Source organism: Phalaenopsis equestris, unplaced genomic scaffold (assembly GCF_001263595.1).
Source record: "Phalaenopsis equestris unplaced genomic scaffold, ASM126359v1 Scaffold000224, whole genome shotgun sequence".
Classification (NCBI taxonomy): Eukaryota; Viridiplantae; Streptophyta; class Magnoliopsida; order Asparagales; family Orchidaceae; genus Phalaenopsis; species Phalaenopsis equestris.
The window spans coordinates 653,726-666,740 of record NW_018164666.1 but is presented as its reverse complement, the minus strand read 5'-3'; the positions used below and the strand labels follow the sequence as shown (position 1 = coordinate 666,740).

General features: G+C 36.9%; 1 protein-coding gene across 1 annotated transcript in view; it reads right to left on the bottom strand.

The window, feature by feature from the left end:
* LOC110023611 (tRNA ligase 1) overlaps window positions 1-13,015 on the bottom strand; it is a 146,469-nt gene that overhangs the window by 92,645 nt on the left and 40,809 nt on the right. Inside the window, 2 exon segments of the mRNA XM_020723101.1 lie at window positions 3,044-3,172; window positions 3,314-3,420. Of these exon segments, the coding sequence (XP_020578760.1) occupies window positions 3,044-3,172; window positions 3,314-3,420 (236 nt within the window).

Below are 13,015 nucleotides of genomic sequence, written 5' to 3'. Positions count from 1 at the left end.
ATGCCTGACCGTTGATGGGGGGAGGGGGGGGGGGGGGGGGGGGGGGGGGGGGGGAAGATAGCATGGTTGAAGGAGCAGCTGAAAAAAAAAATAGTTTCAAGTGAAGGAAAGCAACACAGGCCTTCAAACATCTGAAAAGAGCCATGACCAACTTTCTGATATTAGCACTTACAAACTTAAGTAGACCGTTCATGGTAGAAACAGATGCATCAGGGTATGGATTGGGAGCAGTACTCATGCAGGGCCATCGGTCGATTGCCTACTTCAGGTGCTCACTACAGAATGACACTCAAGTAGGTGTACGAGCAAGAGTTGATGGCTATTATCTCGGTCATTCAGAAGTGGCAGTCCTACCTGTTGGGGCGACACTTTCTAGCCATGATAGATCAGAGGAGCTTAAAATATATTTTGGAGCAGATGATGATGACTGAGAAACATCAGAGATGAATATCCAAATTACTAGGATATGATTTTGAGATTAGCTACCGGCCAAGATTATAAAATAAAGTTGCAATTCATTGTCAATAAAGGTGGAGGAGCCCTAGTTGACAGCATTATCGGTACCCTAGGTCCTTAGGTTGGGAAGCCCTGAGACGAGAGAACAAGCAGGATGAAGGGCTGAGGAAAATACGGGTAAAGTTGCTACAGAATCCAAACGGTCATCAAAAATATGAATTGAGGGGCAACAGCTACTTTACCAGAAATGATTCATGTTGTAGAGGCCATCAAAGTATATCCCCAAACTATTGTAAAAGTTTCACGGTAGTGCAATTGGGGGAAACTATGAGGTACATAATACATACAGTCAACTATCGGCAGAATTATACTGTGTAAGAAAGCGTAATGATGTAGAGGATATGGTGGCAAGGTGTGTTATGTGCCACCAACACAAGTATTTGACTATGGAGCCAGAATGATTACTATAGCTCCTAGCTTTACCTGAGAAGGTTTGGAAGGAGGTGACGATAAATTTTATAGAAGGGCTGCCACAATTAGAAGGGTTCGCAGTGATATTAGTGGTAGTGGATCTCCTGAGCAAGTATGCTCATTTCATTCCATTATGTCACCCATACATTGTTGTGTCAGTCACCATCTGGGAAGTGTTTTGTTTGCATGGTGTTCCAAAATCTATTGTATTAGACAGAAATCTGCAAACACATCGATTTAGGAGGAACCAGTCTGGGCTGGTCAGACCCAGCCGGTCCAAACTAAGGTGGTGGAAACCCTAAAAGCAGCAAGGATGATTCCAGCTGTTACGCTTAATCACGTAAAAGAGAAGGGGTTTGGAGGAAAATTTAAAAGGACCTCGGGGGGTATTTATTAGGGCTAAATAGCTATGGTTTGTTTTATGTTATGTTTGCTTGCAATTTTCCCTTTGTAGTCTTATTCCTCGCAGCGTCTACATTCTGTGGAGAAATGATGTACCTCTCAATTTGTAGATCAACTTTATATCTTGTTGTTTGCTTGAAGATCAATAAAATCAGCCATAATTTGGGTTTTTCCACTTATTTTGTGTCATTTGTTCGCTGATTATGGATTCGGGGTGTATCAATTTGTCAATAATCCAACAATCTTTATAGGTTCATCATAATGTTCCTGTCGCATCTGCCTTGGTGAACAATTCCAGTAACCCTAACCTATCCAATCCGGTGCAATTGAGACATGTAAATATGAATTTTTAGATTTATAACAAAATAATATTCTGGTCCCACAAACACTTAGTGTAAACTGGATGAAAAAAATTGCAAGCAAGTACTTGTGGTCCCTTCCATATGCGTTGGAGAAATGCTAAGAATAAATTTATGGCGAAGTGGAAAGGCAATCCGCCCTCAAATAATACAAGGATGACAAGGGTGAACCATAAAAGCTAGCAACTGATATCTAAGAAAACCATATGGATATTAACTCCACAGAGAATAGTTCTTGTACTCCAAGAGAATTATTGCAATGCGGCTCACCAATCAGTTAAATCAATCCATAAAGGTTCAGTTGGTCGTGCGTCAACAATAAATTGGAAAACCAAAATACAATGGAGTTGAAACAGAACAATTTTCAGGCCTGTCTATGTCCATTATTTTAATCGATTTTTTAAATTAGGATTATTTTATAAAGTTAGATTAAACTTTGGGATAATATTATATTTGAATTGATTGTTTTATTAGGACTAGATTTGAATTTTAATCATTTAGTCTTTTCATTGTTGCATTATATCTATAAACAGGGATTGATTACTTGTCACATGATTCACCATTTTGTGAGGCCAATTGAGCCTTCTTTAGATTCAAATTCAATAAACTGAGTTTCCATTTTTCCAACCGATCATAACGCGAACAATAAAGGGAAATTTGCTGATCTTTACCACAAATCTAGCAAAACAATAAGAAATCAGAGTGTAAGTCCATTTCACCAAAAATAAACAAAAAAGAAATTCAGGTTTCCAGGATATTCATGTGAACTGAGCATAAAAATAGAAATGGTGACCATTTTGAGTCAAAGTTCAGGGGCACGCATTGCACTACAACACAAGCGTAGAAGCTCTAAACAAAAGAGATTTTCTAAAGTGTAACTGCGGTGCTTCTTTGATATATGATCAATAAAATAAAAGTACCACAAAAAGTTTGAAAATCTTTGTTGGCAAAATCCGTGCTTTGTGCAACATCTAGAAATTTATCACAGGTTAAAAAAACAAAATATCATGTTGACATCAAGATCAAATAGATATCTGTTGATCAGCATTTCAAAGATAGACTCAAATAAGGATGATGAAAAGATCATGAAAAATGATTATAAAAATGATCCCGGAGCATTCTTATGCAACCAAGGGGCAGATGTCAAATTAATTTATCACAAGATCACCTCTTTACACTTCTTTTCCAATGTTTCTTTTTGTGGCAAGGAAACATTTAAGGTGAGGGAGTTGGGAATGCATCCCTCACCTAATCTATATATATAAGCATCATAACGGTTTCCCTGATAAGTATAGTTCCTATAAAAACTGTGAAAAAAAAAAGTTTTCCATAATTCAAAAAAAAAAAAGGCTTACGTCCATCCACGGATGGAGGGGGGTACTCTTTTAGAACTTTGTTCATCTGTTCAGAGCTATCATGGCTGACGACACGAGCAACCAAGCCCTCCAATATTTCACCCTGAGATTTTATATGATCTTTTGACCCTATAAGTTGAACAATAAACACCACCACAAATTAAAAGAGGTTCGAGAAGTAATAACTTTGTAGCAAAATCAGCTACGCCGCATCAGCAAATTATGTGTTTGTCAAAGCTACAAGAAAGAAAGTCGATCCAAATTATTTACCTGGCGCAGATATGTCAGCAATATCATCAAGAGCCTTACAGACTGGAGTGGCAGTTCCCTCTTCACATAATGCATCATAGGCGGCAAAGAAGGATGCGACAGATTTCCTTGAGGTGGAAACCAGACAAGTGATTTGGAAGAAAACATTAAAGCAAAACAACTAGAACTAACTTATATGAAACAAAGTATATTTAGACTGAAAAAGTTGCAAGCTAAAAGACAGGCACATATGAGCCCAAAAAGAAAAAAAAAACAAGGCGATTTCATCTATACCCCTCAAATCATGAATGTTTATAAAACCAATTCCTCCTACCTCTATTTTTAAAGTTCACGCCCAAATATTGCAAAATTCACAATATGCATATTTTTCATTTTTTTCAAAGTCCCAGTGGTTTGATTGTGGAACAAGCAAATACATGTTTGTTAGTTCATCTTTTTGGACTGATGGCAATTTTATAAATAGGGTAAATTTTGGTGGTATGGGCATCAATCTCCCAAAAAAAATTGCGTTCACAAAGGAACTTGTGAACTTTTAATCACATAACGTAAATGTTTACAAACATAGATGCATAACCTATGAGGCTATGAATACAATAGACTTGATAAAAAAAGTTTTAATGATATGCGTTCATGTTTGCAAGATTCAAACATCTAAGATCAAAAACCACGAGTAAAGAAAGAATTGCATATAGCCTCAAAAAAAACGCAACTATAATTATCTTAGAAGAATATACACATTTGATGAATAGGTGCAAAATTTTACATGTTTCTTAGTTCATGTATATAAAGTACAAAATAATATAGATGCCTTTTGTATGCTTCAAAATAAGTGTGAACAAACAAAGGCCTATACGCCCACACATACACACAAATATTTAAATACCAAATTCCACCACAACCACACCATAATGAGCATAAAGTCATACATGCCCCAACGATTGTGGAAATATGAAATCTTGTGGAGGATTTGAATGAGACAATTCAGGAATCTCTTGATTTGTTTATTCCATTCCTATTTTATGTTATTTTACTTTTTAGTTCAAAATTATTTCATTTCCTAATTTATGTTAGATTTATTTGGTAAGTTTATAAATTAGGAAAAATTGTTTTCTCTATATATATGTAACCTGCATGTGAATAATACAATTAAAAGTGACATATTCCTCTCCAAATCAGTTCTCGATACAGTATCAGAGTCATAGATCTTATCCTAGCCACCATGCCTCCTGCTGCCTGGCCGAATCCCATTCCTATTGTGGGAACTCCTCCCTGCGGGCCCCATTCCTCCATGCAGGCCACCTTCCTGGCCGAATCCCCTTCCTATTGTGGGAACTCCTCCCTGCGGGCCCCTTTTCTCCATGCAGGCCACCTTCCTAGCTTCCTGCAGCAAAAATCTTCTTTCTGATTTTTCTCCACTGCCGAAACTCCTCACTGCAATCGGAATTCCTTGATGCAGTCCCCTCCTCTAGCTTAAATTCCTTCCTACAACCGAAAAATCTTCCCTGTAGGCCGCCAAATTACTCCTTGTTGTAGGTTTATTGGTAGGAGAGGCTGAGAGAGTTCTATAGCAACAGCAGCCACAGCAACTAAAGCAACAGCCATCGGAAAGCAGCAACAGCTACCGGATAACACCAGCAAGCAGAAGCGGCACCAGCAGCAGCCAGCCAGCATTCCCCTGTTCAGTTTTTGTTCAGGTTCTGTAGGCAGACTACGTTTCCTGCAGCAGTAACGGCAGCATACGTAGCAACAGCAGCCAGAACTCTAGTCCTTCATTGCAGCAGTCAGAACTCTTCCCTGCAGGCAGTTCTTCTTTGCAAAAACCGAAACTAGCAGCGGGAATTTTCTCCAATAGTCGTCCTAACACCGGAATCCTCCCTGCAGCCGTCAGCCAGCCTACAGGTCCTCCCTTGTGCCAGCACCTACTTTCTCTCTCTCTCGCATCTATTTTCACCTCAAATTTCTGCACCTGTTGAGTCTATATCTACCAAAAAACAGGTCATATTATAGCATTATCGCACGATTCATCCAAACTTTAATTATATTGCAAAATCAAATCCTCATTATTTATCCATAAAAATCTTAGTTTTTATCAATGTGAGATTCGTCAACTTGTCAAACATATTAGAAATAGTTATTTCATGACCTAGTATAAACCCTCACAGCCTTTTTTTCATCATCCACAGTGGTTATTGGAGACCTTCAGAGGCGAAAACCCGAAGTGGGGCTAGATGGTTTGTCTCATACATTAAACATCAGATTAGAACAACTTGGGTATTTTTTAATAAATGAGAAATCTAAAATAACACAAATCTTTCAAACCTTCCATAACAGGATTCAAACTTAATTCCAATGCAAAATTCAGGTCCTCAAAACTGATAATGTAATCATTTGGTTCTATCTTTCAAAAAAAGGAATCATCACGTCAGTTCATATATTGATACCACAAAACAAAAAGGGATAGTTGAGAGAAAGAAAAGACATCTCCTTGAGGAGTTCCGCTCAATTATAATGTATCATCAAGTTCCAAAAAAATTTGGAGGGAAACAGTTCTTACTATAACATACCATATCAATTGAATGTCTGGTCGGGTACTTAACTTCAAAACGATTGACCATAAATAAAAAAAAGAGAAAAGGAAATAAAAAATAATTAATTAATTACTTTTTCCAGCATGAATGCCATAACCGCTCCCGCCCTTGATTGTACACTAACGAACCATCCACTGTTCCTTCTTCCCGCACACAATTACACAACATTTGGCTCAATTCAAAATGACACAAGACCCCTCTACTTCATTTTTTCCTCTATTAAACTTCTTTGCCCTAGCCAGCAGTCGCACATCTCCCGTCACACACGGATCTCATGACCCATTGTTCCACTACTTCTCGCCTCCTTCCTCCTACTCTAACCGCAATCGACACCCTCGTTTCCCCTCTACAATCGACGTCGTTTATCCTCCCTGCTTAAATCATACGGAGAAACCAAGGAAATCGCAGCCTCGGCTGTCAATCCCTACAATGCCATACCCAAACACCCACATCGTGTAATGTGCTCCTTCCCATTGTCATGTGACACCAACCCACTGAAACCCGCACGAAAATCGATTTGCCTTAGCCTTCGCACCCGAGCACTTCCTCTGCACATGTTACTTTCTTTCTCCTCCTTCCGCCGCACCTCCCCAATCATGTTCATGTCATCCTCTTTCGTCCAAACAGAACGACTCACTATCGCACATACAAAGGTCGCCAAATCCTACCTGTGTGGAAGCCGTAGCGCTTGTAAGCCGCAACAAAAGCGTCTGCTCTGCCCTAGCCCACACACCAAGTTGCTTCCCTCGCAGCTAAACTGAACCCACTTTTGAGCTCTGCCCAAGCCACCACCTAGCAAAGCTAAATAGAATTGAGCCCATATTTATTTTACTGTTCAAATTATATGTGTTGTAATTGTATAACAAGAAAAAGAAAGCTTATGTTGTATTTTTATTTTATTGTCGTCGTCGCTGTTATAAAGGTTCATCGTCGTCAATAACACCGAAGCTCAAAAAAGATATATTGAAATAGGTCGAAATGGAAATTTTTTTTTAAAATATCAACTCGAGGAAGCACGAGTACCAAGCCTTGTGAATTAAGGAATCGCAGACTCGTTTGCAAAATATTTATAAATTCATAGGTTTTCCAAATACCCGTCCTTGAGAAACACGAGTACCCATCCGTGAAAATTAAGTACCATTTGGTAAAAGTAAAATAATGTTTTGCGACTTAACAGTTCTTGCAGGTACATTGAATGACTGTTCTTTTAAAATTGTGGGTTAAATACGCCGTTTTACGCTCTGGTCACAGTGTCTCCCAACGCTAACCAGCAAATCTTTTAAAACAATTGGGAAGCATGACATTCTCCCGGTGCCCCTTAATGGGGTTGACACCGGGAGGCTGTCAAATTTCAGGGTGAATTGGAATGGTAAACCACCTTAACCCTGGATACTCAAACTTATAAAATAATTAATAAAATAATAAAATGTGAGTCATTTGAATTTTAAAATAATTCAAAATTTTGAGCTTTTAAAATTTAAGATCTTAGGTGTCAAAATATATGGGATCGTGGAGTTTTAACATTTATGGGTTGTTTGAAATCAATTTTTGTTTTTGTTTTTTTTTATAACAAAAAATAGGAAACAAAAAAATTGTGTTTTCTTATTTTTTTTTTGTTTTATTTCAATTTTTTTATTTTTTAGAAGAACACTTCTATTTTTAAAATACTCAAAAAAGAAAAAATATGTTTTTGCCTATTATTAAAACACCCATAAGTGCAAGTTTCACCGCCGAAAGCCGCTAAATGTCTTTGTCGTCATAGCTCGCAAACCGACCATCGTTCACTGCTACTATCGCCGCCTGCCCGTCGACCACCGTCGCGACCGACGCGACTGCTGCCTCAGTTGGCCACCATCGATTGCTGACTCGGCCGCGCCCGCCGCGACTGCTGCCTCAGTTGGCCACCATCGATTGCTGACTATCGATCGTTGCTCGTCGCCCCAACCGAACGCAGCCCCAGCCACCGCCACCAACCAGCCACAGCAATTGCGCCAACCTCCCACCACCGCGACTGCTGCCCCGACCTGCCACCATCGACTATTGATTGTTGACCACCACCGGCCACCCTGATCGCCACCCACCGCCACAATTGCCTCCCCACAACCCCCCACCACAGCCATTATCGTCGTCGTCGGCCACCAACCATCACCATTGCCAACCGACGCCACAACAATTGGACACCGCCACAGCCGACCACTAACTGCCAGCCGTCAATAGTCGATCGCAAACAGCTGCCACTGACCACCACCACGGCAGTTGTCGCCACCACTGGCTCCCGCGCAGCCGCCATCGCCTACCGCCCGCCACAACCTCTTGGTCACCGACCGATGTCAGCCACCGTTGCCACCTTTTGTCCACCCAACGACGCCCGGCACCACCAGTCATCGCTGTAGCCGCCTCCCAAGCCTCCACACTGTCTGCTAGCCCAAAGATAATGCTTTGTGTTGGGTTGAGCAACAAAGACGTCGTATATGCCATACGAGGCAAAGCTTAATACTGGAGCGCAAGTGGTCACAACCGTCATATAAGAAGTATAGTTTTTTCTTTAGAAAAATAAAAAATATCCAACCAAACATATTATAGTTTTTTTAAAAAAATGTATAAATCATAATTATAGCAAACACGCCTTCTAAAAATAGAAAACATAAAATAAAAGAAAAATAAAACTGACTAAAAACAAAACAAAATAAAAAAGAAAGTGATCTCAAACAAGCCCTCAGGCTCTTAAGGTTTCAAAAAATATTAGACTCTTAAGGTTTCAAAAATATTTAATATTTTGGACTTTTAAAACACAGGCTCCAAGGCTTAAAAGTATTTAAAAATTTGAGCATTAAAATTTAGGCTCCTAATGTATTAAAACTATTTGAATTTTTTAGCTTTAAAATTTAGACTGTTAGGGTTCAAAATGATTCAGGCTGAGAATTTTTGAAACTTTAAAAGCTTGCCACCAAGTTCTCAATATAATTTCCTAACGAATAGAAGGCAATCCTTAAAGAGCTAAAAATGAGATTTTACATGTATTCCAAAAGCTCTAATATCAACATAAATTAAATATAAATTTGGCTAATTTCATGGCATGCCTTGAGTGTTTTGATTTGAATGTGGATATTATATATATATAAATATATATATATATATATATATATATATATATATATATGCATGTGTGTTTTGCTATCAATTGTACATTCAGACTATGCACATACATCCTTACCACAATAATATTTGTGTTACTAACAAGTTGGTAATATTTTTAAAACACGTAATATTTTTTAAAATATTTTTCAACTCTAATGTAGTATCTCAAAAGACTTGTAAGTACTTGTTAATTCTTGTGTCCTTGTTGAAATATCAAATTATACATTACAAGAAAATAAATTATGTAATCACATCTTATAAGTGTGCCAAAATTCATAAAATCACATTAAGCAAAGGCATCAAGATGTATGCATATTAACAAAAAACACCCTCATGTACTCCACCAAAATAAACTAAGTATTTTAAATTGAAGGGATTGAGAATGCTATGTAGGTTAAAATAAAATCTTCACTCAAATCTCTATTATTTTTTAAAGGTGTACAAAATTACTTTTCAAACATTCTATCTATTTTAAAATTATAAAATCTCTATAGTGATATCACACTCGACATAATTTGGTTATGTAAACTCTCATCGGGTTTCCCTGTCTAGAGGGCAGGGTTGTAGTCCTATCCAACTAGTATAATCATCTTCGCAAAGACTGGAATTAATGAATCAAACAAATTTAATAAGACATATCCAATTCATAAAAATAAGAATTTATAAGTCCAAATCAGCAAACCCTCCTTATAAGAACATGAGATGACTAGATTTATATCTTAAAAAGCCTAAACTAACAAACTCAAATTTCTTCAAATATAAAAGTTTAAATGTTTAAATCTCCAATGATGGTCATGTTGATTATGAATTTCAATCGAAGAGTTCAATTCTTAAAATCAAGATTTTCAAAATAACCAACTAAAATATTCAAATAAAATCAATCACTTAAAAAATTAAAGCAAACTATAATAGTTTGTCGAGAGTGACAAACTCCTAATTAACTTCGGCTCACAAAAATGAATGTCTTATCAAATGCACCAATATATTCACAATCAAAGAAACTGCATGTTAGTAAGGATGTGACTCGAATCTTATGTCTGAGTGGTTCTATAGTTAAATGGCACCACAAAGTAACTTACGACTATAGCCCTCTAAACGAGTGGATGCCGCAAAATGAAAACATTATAATACGGTCATGACCACAGCCCGTATGTTCTCCAACGGCTTTCTACCCTTTGATTTGTGAAACATAAGAGTATAATTGATTGGCAAAAAGCCTTCTGTCAGCTAAATTCAACTTAAATTGTCCTCTTACACAAGCATCCACCCTAAATCTATAAAGATCTCTTGGATAACGCAACATATGGTTGCCGATAAGAATTTTTCAATCAGGTTAGGCCAACTACCGCCTCTGAATAAGTAGATCATAGACCATGACAATATGGGATGACGGGACCATGAGATCTTGATGAGGTTACATCATTGTTTCCCTCACCATCCGCTTTAAGATTTAAGTGATAAATTTTGCAACTTAAATCCTAAATTTGCTAATATTATATGTTGAATATTTAATTCTTAATGACTAACCGTAATTGAAAGTGTAATCCTATTATTGGGAGAGATAATTAACCATAAGTGTTTGTGCTTATGAAAAACTTGAACACCATATCTAAAAGTCCTCTCAAAATGAGGGCGAATCTCTCGGTGTCTCAAGTTGAATACAAACTGCCTTCTAATAATTTTACAGTTCAAAGCATTCTCAACAACAAATAAAAAATAAAAATAAGAGTTCGGAGAGGAGTTGAAATTTTCAGAGCCCACAAAAACACCTCTTCATGTTTTGATGGTTACCTATTCTCACCTAAAAGCTTTCTCTTTTACTATATCACTTAAAATCGTTGGGTTTGTATCCTTTGTTCACGTCCATTCCCAAAATCATACAAAACCTGATAAAAACCCTTACCCAAAATTTATAAAATGTTTTTTTTTTTTTTTTTTGTTATGTCACTAAAAAAAAGAAATATAAGTGCTACACTCCTGTTCATGAATGTCACTTTTTTTTTAAATCAATTCTACTGCCTCAAATCTGTTGTTCAGGGGGAGAATACAACTGAAAATCAATTTTTAGATATACTTGATGACAACTGCACAGCCTCACCACCAACTCCACTTAGTCCTCCTATCTCAGTTGAGGATGCCCGATCAACGCAATCAACACAATCAACTCAACCTAAAGTCCAAAACAAAGAATTTCGTGTGTATACAAGGAGAAAAAAAAAACTTTCAACGATTGGAAGACAACTTACAAGGGCATAATTGCTCAAACCAATATCCAGGTCCGCATTGGCCAAAAATTTTTTTAGTAAAGAGGACTCCAGTACTCATGAGTCATCCTCATCTTCTTCGAATGTTGATGACAAAGAAAACTGCATTTGATATTCAATTCAAGAGCATGCCGCTTATTGGAAGCTATCCTCGTCGTATAAATCTTTTGTTTATCACATTGATGGTATGCAAATTCCTAAATCCATTCATGAAATTCTTGAAAATCCAGAATGAAGAAAAATAATTGAAGAAGAGATTCGAGCACTAAAGCTTAATGATACAAAGATTCTTACTAAACTCCCTCGAGATAAGAAGTATGTTGTGTGCAAATGAGTGTTCAACATCAAATATAAAGTTGATGGAAGTACTGAGAGATTCAAAGTCAGCGTTGTTATAAAAATTTTCTCTCAAGCCAATGAGGATCTGGAAGAAGTGTATATTGAGATACCAACAAGGCTTGTGAATGATTCCAAAAAACACCAAGTATGCAAATTCAGAATATCTCTCTACAGGTTTAAGCAATCGCCAAGAGCGTGATTTGAAAACACACTCAGAAAGAAAAGATTGATGCACTAATAATATATGTGGATAATATGATTCTTACAGGTGTCGATGAAAGAAAGATTCTCCAGATTAAAAAAGTGTTTGTCAAAAAGTTTGAAATCAATAACCTAGGAATCAGGGAATCAGGAGATATTTTTTAGGCATGGAGGTAACAATCCAAGAAATGCATCATTATATCATGGAGAAAATACATCATAGATCTACTAAAATAAATGAGGATGATTGGATGCAAGTCAGATGATACTCCAACGAATCCCAATCATAAGAGACAGGAAAAGAAAGATAAGAAAAGATGTCAATGATTGGTAAGAAGATTTATCTATTTGCCGCATATGAGGCCAGATATTGCATACTCTGTAAGTATTGTGAACCAACACATAAATAGCCTAATAAAGAGCATTTCAAAATAGCGTACAGAATTATGAGATTTCTCAAAAAAACTCGTTATGAATCAATCTTTATAAAAACCAAGAACAGTGAGTTGGAAGTCTATACTGATGATAGTTGCGTTGAAAAACTCACAAATAGAAGGCCGCCACTAGTTACTACTCCTATGAATGGGGAAATCTGATAACATGAAAATGTTAAGAAGTAAGTTGTCCTTTCTAGAAGTAGTGCAGAATCAAAATATAGGGCATTCGCACTTGATAATCTATGAAGGAATATGAATTCAAAAATTATTAAAGAAACTACGATGTATCTCCAATAGGCATATACAGATGTTTTGTGACAGTCAGACAGCTATCAATATTTCCACTTGTGCATCCTAATAAAATCAAGTATATTGAAGTTGATAGACACATCATCTCTGAAAAAGTAATAAGGTAATTATATAGCTAAGTTACATCCTGACACACCAACAATTTGTTGATGTCTTCACCAAAGCTCTTCCTTTAAGCACATTTTCAGTGTTCAATATCAAGCTTGGTCTCTACAACATCCATTACCTACTTGAAGGAAAGTGTGGAAACCTGAGATCTTGCGGAGGATTTGATTAGGACAACTTAGGAAACTCTTGATATGTTTATTCCCTTCCTATTTTACGTTATTTTTATTTTTAATTCAGAATTATTTCCTTTGCTAATTCAAATTAGATATATTTGGAAAGTTGGTAAATTAGCAGAGATTGTTTGCCCTATATATATAT